Source organism: Echinococcus granulosus, assembly GCF_000524195.1.
Source record: "Echinococcus granulosus chromosome Unknown EG_S00017, whole genome shotgun sequence".
NCBI lineage: Eukaryota > Metazoa > Platyhelminthes > Cestoda > Cyclophyllidea > Taeniidae > Echinococcus > Echinococcus granulosus.
The window spans coordinates 39,909-52,166 of NW_020170397.1; the positions used below are offsets into that span (position 1 = coordinate 39,909).

Below are 12,258 nucleotides of genomic sequence, written 5' to 3' on the forward strand. Positions count from 1 at the left end.
GAATCAGATGGATGTCTTACGTGCTAGTTGAATGTTCACAGGAGTGTTTGCTAAGGCTGTAATTTGGAAGTGCATTGGCTTGCGTGGGTACGGTCGTTTTGAGAAAATTTATGATGCTTTTGTAGCTAGGTCTTCTACCCTCCTACTATATCATGTTTGAAGTCTTCTGCAGACTTTTGCGGACTTAACCTCCTCGTTCACAGGCTGGTGTGTTTATCAAACACATCATCTTGATTAGCGTTATTCGAATGGACCGGATAGGCTTAGGTTACTAAAGTGTGGCGTTTGGCACCACTTGAATATCTTGCTGCATTCGAGTGGCTAAGGATCCCACTGCCCTATCGCCCACGAGTAAATGTTGACTGGACAACAGTCCAGGGAGGCTGTATTCACCACTACCTATCGTTGTTCGCCAACCGAACTAACGACGTCTTTGCTGGACGTCCCCACGACACTTGTAATGGCTACTGCCAATGCTCATGGGACACGCTACTTACACAACTTTATGCGCTATCCCAACACACAGGCATTCCTCCATCGTTTTCCCCGACAAAATAAAGAACAAGACCACTTTGATCTCTTTTTCCTTAACAAAATTAATTGCATGACCTCTCATTTTTCTTTTACTTTTTATGCGCCACGTAGCTCTCCCACACTAACAGAAGTGGCCAAAAGCTCACCTCCCAATGGCATGCCTCTGTGAATTCGTCCATTCGTAGGCACACTCGTCCCTTGCTGCAGGCGAATAAAAGGCAATTGAGAAAATCCTTCTCTGCCTGGGAAATTACTAGCTACATTTAGAAAATAATAATGAGACAATAGAGGTAATTTTTTTCTCTTTTACGCAATAAACCTTTCGTTGGGCTGCACAATCAGGAAAATGAGCACAATAGGAAACATACTTTGTACCACTTATTTGAGTGACTTTGATGAATCCTCATTTATTTAAATTGGACTTAAGAGAAGGTCATCATTGCCTTGGAAAGTTGTCTTGCTTTTTTGTGGCGTGTAGCACATCTTTGGGAACTTTATGAGGGATGAGAGTTTAGGCAGAATTCCCCTGGAGATTCCGTAAGCAGAATACCACGCCGCAAAGATGCGTTGATCAGAGCCCAGCCTAAAAAAAGGGAATCCGGACAATTAAATTGTGCAGCTGGATATGACATTGTTTTGCTGCTATGATAAACTGGTGTTTGTGTGTGTGTGTGTGTGTGTGTGGGCTTGAATTTCATCAAGCTCCTAGCCGGTACAATCTGAGACAAAGACGTCAGTGCGAATGTCCTTGTCCCGATTTTTACTAGTAAGTTGGACGTATGATGGGTGCGTACGCGACAGCTAAGTAAGCCTTGGAGACTTAAGGTGATCTCGTTTTCGGGTATTTACAGTATTCTGCTTCACTTTGACCTCACAGGGATTGATGGCACGGTTGAAGTGTACCTGTACGTGACATTGATCAATTAGCGCAAGTTTCACGGAAAAAAAAAGTTGTCATGATCGTCCGGGTAAATTCTCTCTGGACCTGACTACATTATTTCTGTCTTTTGTTGTTACAGTAGCCCATTAGGCACATCTAATCATCATCTGTCCTTTCCAAGTCGAAAAATCAGCAGACCTTCTAAATAAATTCCTTTAATTATAGATTCTCTTAAAAGGCGGCTTATTTTTAATTCAGTAGTGGAAGCCATGTGAAAATGGTAATGCGAGTAGCTTGCTATATCCATTCATTCATCTATCTCTTATTTAGAAGCAATCAGTCAGAGTGTAATGTCTTTTTCTCTTTCTGCTTGGTAGTGGAACATACCACCAGTTTTTGTTTTGCGGTTCGCAGATTTGTACCATATCTACTACTTGAATATTTCTGTAATTTGTTTCAAGCTTCGTGTGGTCCTGTTTGTTAAAGCCACCACTAAGAAAAGTAGAAGGGTAACCAACCCAAATAGCCCTTTCTTCATTCATATTATCTCTAATCATCAAGAGATTAGATTGCATAAATCTTCTCATCTCCCCTCCTTTCTAACCTATAGGTTAGTTTACCTGTTGTTTCCACTTACTACGAAAGTATATCGAAACAAAGGAGCCGTCACTCTGAACTGAGAAGTAATATATCGTAATAGTTTACTCTCGGAGTTGTGTGTTGCTGATTCAAATTCATTTCGATGGGTAAATGGATCTAATGTGGGAATGCCATTTGGCAGTGGTCGTGTCGGTTCGCTAAATTCAGAGCCCTCCAAGTGCAATCCCTATTTGAGAAAAAAACTGCGCAGATTTGACAGCTAATTCGTAGTCTAAAGAAAAGTAATTTTACTTGACACTCAAGGCCACGGTGGCAATTCCCTTGGGCATTTGAAAACCCTTCAAGATTTGTACATCAGACCTACTTTGCGCAAACCATGTTGTTAAACTGAAGATACTTTGCGTTCTAGTGTTCCTCAAAGCCGAAGGTGGCTTTTCTTCACAATTTATGCACAATTTTATAGTTATGAAGATGGGGTGCCACCATCGGAGTAAGTCACGCAGCAAGTAGGCGACAAATGTCCTGTCACAGGTACCAACGGCGAAGGGACGTGCCGTGGGGCGCTTAAGCCGGACACCGCTAATGTAAATGGCTGTTGACAGTGGGGTAGTGCTTTTATGTGTGGGACAACGTGGCAACGAGAAAAACTTTCTGAGAAGGTGAAGGAGAGCGTGAAAATCCTACTTGTTATTTGTGCGTAGTTGAACGGTTCGTAAATATGCTTGTCAGTGATGATGCCTACCGCAATGGTTGGGTTTCCAAAACAGCCTCAAAAGTCATCCTTGCGAAAACTATGTCAAATCTTCTTAAAATAATTGCAGAGACAAATTCTTCTCTCATTGGTAACCATAAAGTGATTGTTTATGATTAATAAAACTGGAAAATTTTAAAAGCTATGATGGCTTTTCATTTTTGACTAATACCAACAGCGAATTGAACCACCCTGTCGAGGAATCGCTTCGTCGTACTGGCAAATCTTTCTGTTAGAGCTGTCTTCCACGCACCGCTTGAACACTGGGATAGGTGTAAATCCTTCTCTTCTATTTCACATCGATGAAAAGTCTCTTTTTTGAACAAAAAAATTAAAAACCAATACCGTGTCAGACTAGAGGCGATTCATTAAACAGCTAGTTCCCTAGTCAATCCTAGTATTGCTATCGCTTTCATCCCTTCATGTTTCAGCCTTGTTCTGGAAGTGATTCGACAGCCTCGGATAGTCGAAATCCACAAGATGTCGGCGGAAGTATCTCTGGGTGATTTTGTCAAAATCACCTGCCTGGCACTTGCCAACGGGAAGCCGAACATTTCCATTGACTTTAGTGCCACTGCCGGCAGACGTCCATGGGGATCTACTCTTGACAATCGGCAGGAGCAACAGCGGGAGTCCCTTGAAACTGGCAGTCCTGAAGACGTCCAGATGGCTGGATGGCGCTCCTTAGGGGAATCCTATCGACTGAGGATTCATCGACCTCCAGTAGATCCCAGCAAGCCAATGCTCCATAAACTCGTGGTTGATATTCGTGGTGAGTATTAGATAATACTATATCATCAGCCAACTTCTTTAACTTTGGTGTCACCGATTTGTAAGATTGTGTTCACACAGTGTTTCAGTTAAGGCTTCAATACCCTTCAGCTGCCTGCCTGAGTTTTTTCCTGGCTTTTCTGCGAATTCGATAAGCACTTGAGCTTCAAATGTCGCCCAAAAGCAATACCTTGGCACAAATATTGTAGCCGATTTCCCAACAAACATTCCTATTTTGTTTGGATCCAATCTACTTATTAACGCAGGACTTGAAGTTGGAGGGGTTGCAGAGTCGTATGGATTTACGCAGAACAATTACATGACTTAGAGGCTATGAATTTCGTCTTATTATAAAGTCCTACCTTAGATTAAACTTTTCAAATTATTATAGAAAAGTGGGCAGAGAAATTTTCTGACCTTATTTGATTGGCATCCCAAGGTGACACGAGGCGCCTAAACGCTGCGGTGACACGGATCCCTTATGGCTGAGAGAGAAATTTTGTTTTCTCCTAAGGGTTGTATTCATAGAAACATTATCGCAAGGCATTCCTCCTCCATATAGAAATTGCATTTCTTTTATTAATTAAAAGCAACCGGATAGATTTCATGACCAAGCAATACTAGGCATCTGCGACTAAAATAGCTGCCTTTTGGGGCTTTTTGTTTAATTTACATTAAACCGGTTTTATTTCTCATTTGCACTAATTACATTGATGAGTCTCATCTACTAAGGGTGTACTTCGTCCCGCTATTTCTCCTCACTATCTATGCACTGTCCGGTGCTTTTCTTCTTCCACCTTCAGTAAGATGAAGGGGAAGAGTAAAACGTTATGATTTTATATGCCTACTTTGGCATTATCAGATGAACCACTTTTCTCGTTCATTATATGAGTAAATGGCAATATTTGCCTTGAATAGCTGAGTTAGAATGTGTTTTGGCCTCATGGGGTTGCAGAGAAAGAGACAGGGGACTTTTAAGTAAACTCGAAACGCTTTTGTTGATTGAAAAAAAAGGTGAGAACAGAATTGGCTTCCCAATCCAGCCTCCCGTTGGTACGTGTATCCACCCATGTCAGCGTTGGAATAACGCCCCGCAGATTGACTGTGGCATAGGAGGAATTGGTAGTGCAGCTGGACCACCAGGAAGGAGGCCACTTTACGTCGTCTTTGGTGCTGTAATGTCCACCTCTAACGCGTTCCTGCCATTTGATTTTCTAAATTGCAAAACTCCGTGCTTCTCAATGATAATACCACAGAAAACTTTGTCTCTTCTGCAATATCATGCTAGTTTATGAGTCCATTTGGAGCCCGGAATCAGGCTTCCACATGTTGAATTGGATGTTTACAGGAATAACTGGCGTATTGTTGATGGCTGGAAATGGAATCACAACAGCTGAAAGCATACAGAAGATTTTTCCGCCAGCACGCTGTACTGTGCTTCAAGTCTTCCACCAATAAGACTGCTTGTGGACTCGACTTTTTGAGGCCTTTCTCATCCTTTACAAAAAACCTCTTGCATAGAGCACGCTATTGCATACACACATGCATTGCAGGCATCCTGGTGAACGGTGCCTCTTTCAGCATACTCACCAGTTTTCATGAGTTTTGATTTCACGCACCCCACGCCATTGCGTAGTACCATCACAGTAGCCACCCTTTACGCACCTGTAATATTAAAACCACCGACCGGACTAATACGCCTCTCAATTTATGAAGGATTAGAAGTCCCGAATTGTCGTTGATGATGACGATGATGATGCGGTGGTAAATGACCCATAATTCCCGGTTTGGACAGATAGAAGGAAGTGGGGTGACCAAAATCACCGCTGATTTGGTAGAAATGTTTCCCATGTCTGTTACATGCAGGCGTTTAGTCGTGTGGACAAGAGCACTATCGTGATTTCCACCATAATAATCGGGAGACAAAGACCTCACTACCGTTGCCCTCATTTCCAGCATGCCCCGCCGAGTCAACACGGCGTGCGGCGAGTGAGCACGTGACGACTGGACTGGCCGGATGTCACACTTGTCTTGACCACATTGTGAGCATTAGCTTAGCCCAAGTTTCTCGACATTTTACTGGCCATGCAGTATGAGGTCAGCGAAAACGCACGCATCTCTGGCAGTAGGCGACAAGCAGCCAAAATGGCAATGAAGCATTCTGGTCCAACTTTTCGGTGCAACTAGGGTGGGGAGCTTTAGCACAAACGAGAAACGCATGAAGGTAGGCTTATCGAAGAATGAAGAGAATCATCTTTGATTTTTTAAGCAAAAAGTAGGCCTTATTGATAGACGATAGGGTAAGGATGGATGATGTGCCACTGCTTGCAGGCAGCTTTTTTCCGATTGAAGAAATGAGCAACTACTCCACCCGGTAGTCAAAGCTCCTCTCTTTGGCCGCATCGACTATTTGCCATACCCATCCTTTCCCTTCGAATGAAATTTAGACATTTTGACGTGACGGTGGCCAAAGAACTGTTTGGTGCTGCATTCTCGTCTAGCGGGTTCAGTCGAAACTCCGGGAGAGGGTTTCTTTTCTCCATGCTATAAATAAAGGTTTTTATACTCCCTCCCTTAAACATTTAGAATTTCCCCTTCCCTCATAGTTGTTGGTTGTACAATAAGGCCAGCTGCCTTAGCACTGTTTTTTTTCCATTACCTAGGACCATGTTAGCTTTGATTTTAATCATAATTGGGTGGGTTTATAAGGACGCGAGAAGTAACAATGCTTAACAAGTGTCATAAAGGCAAAAAATTTACGGAAATGTTTGTTTTTATCAACCAAGGACCTCTGGCCGTAAATCCAGATGATTTTTGGAATCAGTTATGCCTCGAATGACGTTTACTTACTTAATTGTTAGGTTTCCCAAATTAACAGCATCAATGCCTTTGGCTTCGCATTTTCCCGGTTCAGGCCGCTTGAAGGATGGTGAAAGAACGCGGCGGTGCGAAATTTACGCTATAAGGCATTGAAATCGTAAAGCACGACAATTTGCTTTAGGGTATGGAAGTTGAGGGTCCAACTGAGCTACGCTGGATTTGTGTACTTGCTGAAATAAATTTTGAGTACAGAGAATCCTCAAAAACCCGCTGTCCAACAACTTTGATGTCAGGTTTAGGTGTATTTGCGGACTTATGTCTATTGAAGGCGGTTTCAGCAAGCAAATTTTTGACAACCGGTCTTCAGTGGGCGTTTTCTTCTGCAGTCATCAGTGAATGAGCTGTAAGCTGGTGGAATTCCCTCATCGACGCATTCAAGATGTGGATTCCTTTGATTGTGCATATTGGTGATATGAAAAAATCCTTGTTTACCTTAAGGTAACTTAGTTTCTGTGTGAATGGTGTGGCTATCATGCCGAGGATGAGGAATGTGTGAGATGGTAAGGCAGAATAATTCATTTTGATTTGATAGAGGAGCAATGAAATAGGCTCTTGGTGCAAGCCTAGGTATGTACTTTTAAGCTGATCATTAGTGGTTAATTATGGTACCGATTTGAGGTACAGAGGATTGCAGTGCTTGGGAGAACATGCAGAGGAAATCGTGAAGCTGTAATGGAATCGAATGACTGAAATGGCAGCACAATTTGCCGAGAGAGGTTGAATGAACTCCAATGTTTTGATCACCTTTTGCGGCACTTTGTAGGAGCCCTACGCGAACACCACGGCACATACCGTTGCCGTGTAACAAACGCCGCAGGTCAGGCCCAACATATTGGACACCTTAGAGTTCGCTCCGAACCCGACCTCACCATCCAGCCGCAACAATCTACCTACTTCCTCGCGCGTCAACCGCTGAGCATCTCCTGCCTTGTTTCAGGCTATCCATTGGCTGGCACCAACCTCTCCACACTCCAATCACCTTCTACAGACGAAGCAGCGGCATCGACAGTAACGGCATCGGCGGTGGCGGTGCTGGGACCGGCTAAGGGAGAGGCGATAGCCCAACAACAACAGTCGCAGCAGCAGAAAAACATTAGAATTCTGCAGGGGGCTGAACGAGTCTCACCAGTGCGTCTAGTCATCCTCAAGGCTAATAGACGCAGAGAACCTCTGGTCTCGGTGAAGCTGACGGATCTGCGAGTCGGTGTCTATGAAGGGTGCGTGATTGTGTGATCAGTGTGGGACTTTGCTGCGATCAACGAATTTTGGAAGCTGCATCACTCCTCTTAACTGTTGTCGTGGCTATTCTAGTCATTGGTTCGCCAAGAATTTAAGGCCGGAATTGTCAGTGCCAATCAATGTGTGATTACGGTTTGGGTCAGGCCTAGCCAGCGACCTTGAAGAGACTTTTTCTCTTTTCAAACAATAACCGAACATGAGAGAATGGTTTTGCACCAACCGACAGTTTTTGAGAATTGAGTAGGTACTGGATGATTTGGACGTTCCTAACATTTGTTAAAAGATTTATTGGCGTTGAAGTTCTTGACAAAATGACATCATGACGGACCTTTTGCGCCGCATTTCTGACTGATTTACATTGCGAAAGCCCATCCAATCAATTACAAATGATAGCTTTGGGAATCCCACCTCTGTTTTATACTTTAGTTCACAAAGTACAAGTTTTCTGGCCAATATTTTGAGGAATAATTTTCTTAATTTTAGCAGGTCTACTTTGGTCGCCATAAAGCAGCATCTAGCAATTTATTGACTTTCGTGTAGAATTCTCCCATTCGGTAATGCAGAAGGCTGCTAAGTAAGGTCCTTGTTTGTTATTGCTAGAATTGGAAATCTTTTCGCTTGATTACCGGTGAAAGCTACTTCTATGAAATGCAATTGTTTTACTGTTCATTTTCTGCAGAGGTTCATAGCTACGCCGAAGGCAAAACTTACTGAGTGGCTTTAACTCGTGTTGAGGACGTTGCATTACGGTGTTGGATCGCTTTAAAATGATGGAGTTATCCGAGTATTAGATGAAGAATTAAACACTTTTTTGTACGCCGAACACGGTTGACACCACTGTGTTTGGCCCGTTTTCCGACCCTTTCAGAGTGCGCGGTATCATCTCGTTTGCACACACCGATGTGCTCTTTGCATCTGGGCTGTTCGTAGGCTCAAAAAGGGTAGTTGTTACACATTTTAATGTAATGGTGGCTTCCAGTCACCATTCTTAACTTTTTACTTATGTAATTTACGAAAGAGGCGATTTGGCACGTACTATTCAAGTCCGTCTGAGAAGGAAAGAAACCACTTCAAGGTGTTCAGAGTGCATGTATTTGTCCACGAAGTTGCCTTCTGCAAAATGCTTGTACTTATCGAAACATTTAGCTAGAAGTCGAAAGACAAATTTGACCTAAAAAGACTTACCATTGAGAGTGATTTATCAAAAGGGAGGCCACTTCGCATCGCCATCAGTTCAGGTGGCTGTCATGGTTCTCAGTTTGGCCTACCTTCTTGAAATTGCAAGGGGTAGAACTCGTGAATAATTGCTCTCATCGCGCCCAGGAGTAAATGTCTCACGTGCCAGCTGAATATTCAACGAAATGAATGCAAAGACTCCGGCTTCGGAAAGAGGTAACAGATTTGGGAGCATCTTTGTTTTACTGCTTGGGAGCTGAGTGCCTTGGGTTATACTCCCTTACGAGTGGATGTCCGCAGAGTTCACAGCTACATTAACACTGATGCTTTCGTTCAGCATTGCGTACTGTTGTACGCATACAAAACCACTGTTGCTAAGCCCTTTTGAAAAATGATACCTGGACTTTTCTCCAACATACATGCCTCCTGTGGAACGGCGGCGGTAAACGTAAAGCCAAGACAAGATAAGCACACCTTATCAGACGACTTTGCCGTATTTTCAAGCGGAGCCAATGGGAGTTAGCAATGCAAGGGTGAATAATGCATCCACTTGTTTTTACCATGGCAGCCAGTGCAGGAGACACGCTTCTGCTAATTAAGCACGAGCTGAAATATATATTTTTTTTGTATTTTGAGGATGACTATTAACTTTTGCAAAGCAAATTGATTTTGGTGTGGATGGTTTTTTTTCTTGTGATTGGTTTGTTGGTTGGTTGTGAAGGAGAAAATGCTGCCAAAGGGGCACTCGATGTGCAACAAGTTCCAGTGCTTGATTTACGGTCCGTAGAACGTGTCGTATTCCCTAATCAAGTGACAAGAGACATTGGTAATTTGAATTTGTGAAATGCCAACAAAAGTTGACTTCGAAGTCGGTGTCACTTTAACTCCCACACACTCGAGAACTGGGTGTACTTAATGTCCTATGCTTTTAGCATAAAACGAAGTTTTCTGATTTGGGTAAAAAGCTTTCATTCGGATATGTTATTCACCAGAAAATGATAAAATTGAGTTTGCACAAATGACAACTGCAGTTGTCGCGAAGAAGTAATTGCATCCAAGAGGAGCGGATCATTCACAACTATTCCTAGTGGAGTTGTCACCTTGGTGGAGACGTAGACGATTTTGTTTGTTTTTTCCTCCGTTTGAAATGCCACTTCGCATTGTTGACGTTGATTGAGAGATGGCTGCTTGGATTTACCACAATTTCTTAAACAAAACTCAAGATATCTGAAAAAGGGGCCGTTATTTTGAAAGAATTGTTCACTTTTCAAGCGGATTGACTATTTTCTATCGGATAGAAACATAAATTTTACCTTTGAGCGTTCAAAGGATGCACAAGTCTTGGAAATTGACTCCCATTGTACAAAGTTTTGCCACTTTGAGCACGTGAATCAGCGAAATAACCCACAGAATCGTTCAACCCTTGTCATTCTGTACTGGACGCCAAAATTTCAACACTTGAAGTAATTTGACAAATTTCCCCTTCTCTCGCATTCATTATGGAAGTTGCAGGTCGTAGGAACTTGACCTTTCGGCCAAAATCAATCACATCAGATTGGAGGGTCTTTTTTGCTGTTAAATGCCACTTGAATGTAGCAATGAGGACGGCTTCGTGTCTAAACTGGCAGACTGCTCTCGAGAGTACTCGCTATTGATGGTAAATGAGTGAATGCCAGTATAGCGAAATCGCAACCTGATTCTTAATTTATAAAATTTGCACGCAGGTGTCAGTAATGCCTGTCCAATGGGCGAGTGTAGTTGTATAGCGTCCCGAGACTCCCTGAAGACGAAAGAAGACAAAATACTCGGGCAGAATATGTATATTCAGCGTAGAGAAGGTGTCTGGACTATTGGCATGGCCCGAAAGGCCAGCTCACCCAGCGAGGTACAAGAGGGCTAATTCAAATGTCCAAAAGTCGCGCCTCACCAATACCAGGAGATAAACCACTACCTTATTACAGTTGGGTCATGACCTGCACTAATGCGACACGCTCATTCATTTACTTATTCCACAATAGGACTAGTTAAACACCAATGGCTTTTCTAGAGAACATTTGTCCAAAGGAATGTCCATTTGCTGAGGAACACTTCTCACTGGATGTTTGACACTGTCTTGTCTTGATTTCACTCCTATAATCTGCCTAGTCTACTTTCTCGAGGCTGTCCATCGACGTTTTGCCTTACTTAAAGACAACCTTTCAAGCCAGATCTCGCTTCATCGATGGACTTGCAGAACATAAAAATTTTGCATTTAACGAACAATAAACATTGTCTACTGCCTGAAAGTCTCCACTATCTCAGACACCTATACATAATTGACCCCGCTTTCCTATGATGAAATCGGTTAAGCCTTTCAAACGTAAGCCTTATTTCAAAGTGTAGTGCAAAATATCATATTCTCTTTCAATGACTAACCGTTCGGGTTGGGCCGCTGGGTGGAAGCATTTGTTATTTATGTACGAATGGATTGAGAAAGATGACCCCACTTCCTCTCGATAGACAAACACTCACACAGCAAAACGGAAGCGCATTAGCTCTTTTTAGGCGGAAATAAATTTGGCCATTTTCCCAAGTAATAAGCATTAGATACGTGCAAATCTCGATCGAGGATGAAAGTCGGATTATCTTCTCGCAAAGAAGATGAAAAAGCCTCCATCTTTGCATTACAGAATCAGATGTAGATGTCAGCGGCCTTTTGCTATGACACCTAACCCACGTTAGTAGATGACAACAAAACGAATTTATTAACTGATCTAGTGATGGTCGCTAAATTGCAGATTCTCCGAGGATATTTGTGTGTCTGTGTGAAAAGAGGCCTTTTTTTCATCACTTTGACGTTTTACCTCATGATTCGGGTAATCAGGGCGTCCTGTTGGATGGCAGTCGAAAATCTCTTGTACTTTTTACCTCTAGGAGGAGTATCAGAAAAGGTGGAAAAATTAAAATGAAAGGCGAAGTCTCCAGCAAATCGTAACAGGAACGTCCTACTGGTGTTGTAGAGACTCCCCAACAGGTAGCATTGGGTAGAATTCTTAGAGGCACTGTAGTGGAGGAGGTTTAGTCAACATACCGCTGTCTGTTCGGTCCTAAGGTGAGATTTTCAAATTTTTTTGTTTTATTCCTCCAACGGCAGGTCTTGCTTGGTAATTATCTTATCATCACACCTTTTTTGAATATTTAATGTGTCTTTTAATGAGTAGAGTCAATTTCTCGAGTCAAATATGCTTAATGCATCCTGTAGCATCAGTTAGGGCTGCTTACGAACACTTTTTTGAAAAAGTCGTTTAACTACTCCTTTGAAATTCATCTTTTTTGCTTATTTTCGAGCTCCTGAGATTAACTAGAGAACGGGCTAGATAATAGTGGAACAAGTATTTTCAACTCTTCTTTATGTGAAAACAATAACTTGGATGATGCATTACTTTGG

At 42.6% G+C, this 12,258-nt stretch overlaps 1 protein-coding gene across 1 annotated transcript in view; it reads left to right on the plus strand. All coding sequences in view use genetic code 11, as the record gives it.

Moving 5' to 3' along the window:
* The window catches only part of EGR_03276 (hypothetical protein), a gene marked incomplete at both ends in the record, with an annotated part of 38,864 nt that overhangs the window by 3,814 nt on the left and 22,792 nt on the right, over positions 1–12,258 (plus strand). The window contains 2 exons of the mRNA XM_024492525.1: positions 3,197–3,537; positions 7,180–7,633. Coding sequence (XP_024352926.1) covers positions 3,197–3,537; positions 7,180–7,633 — 795 coding nt within the window. The remainder of the gene's footprint in view (positions 1–3,196; positions 3,538–7,179; positions 7,634–12,258) is intronic.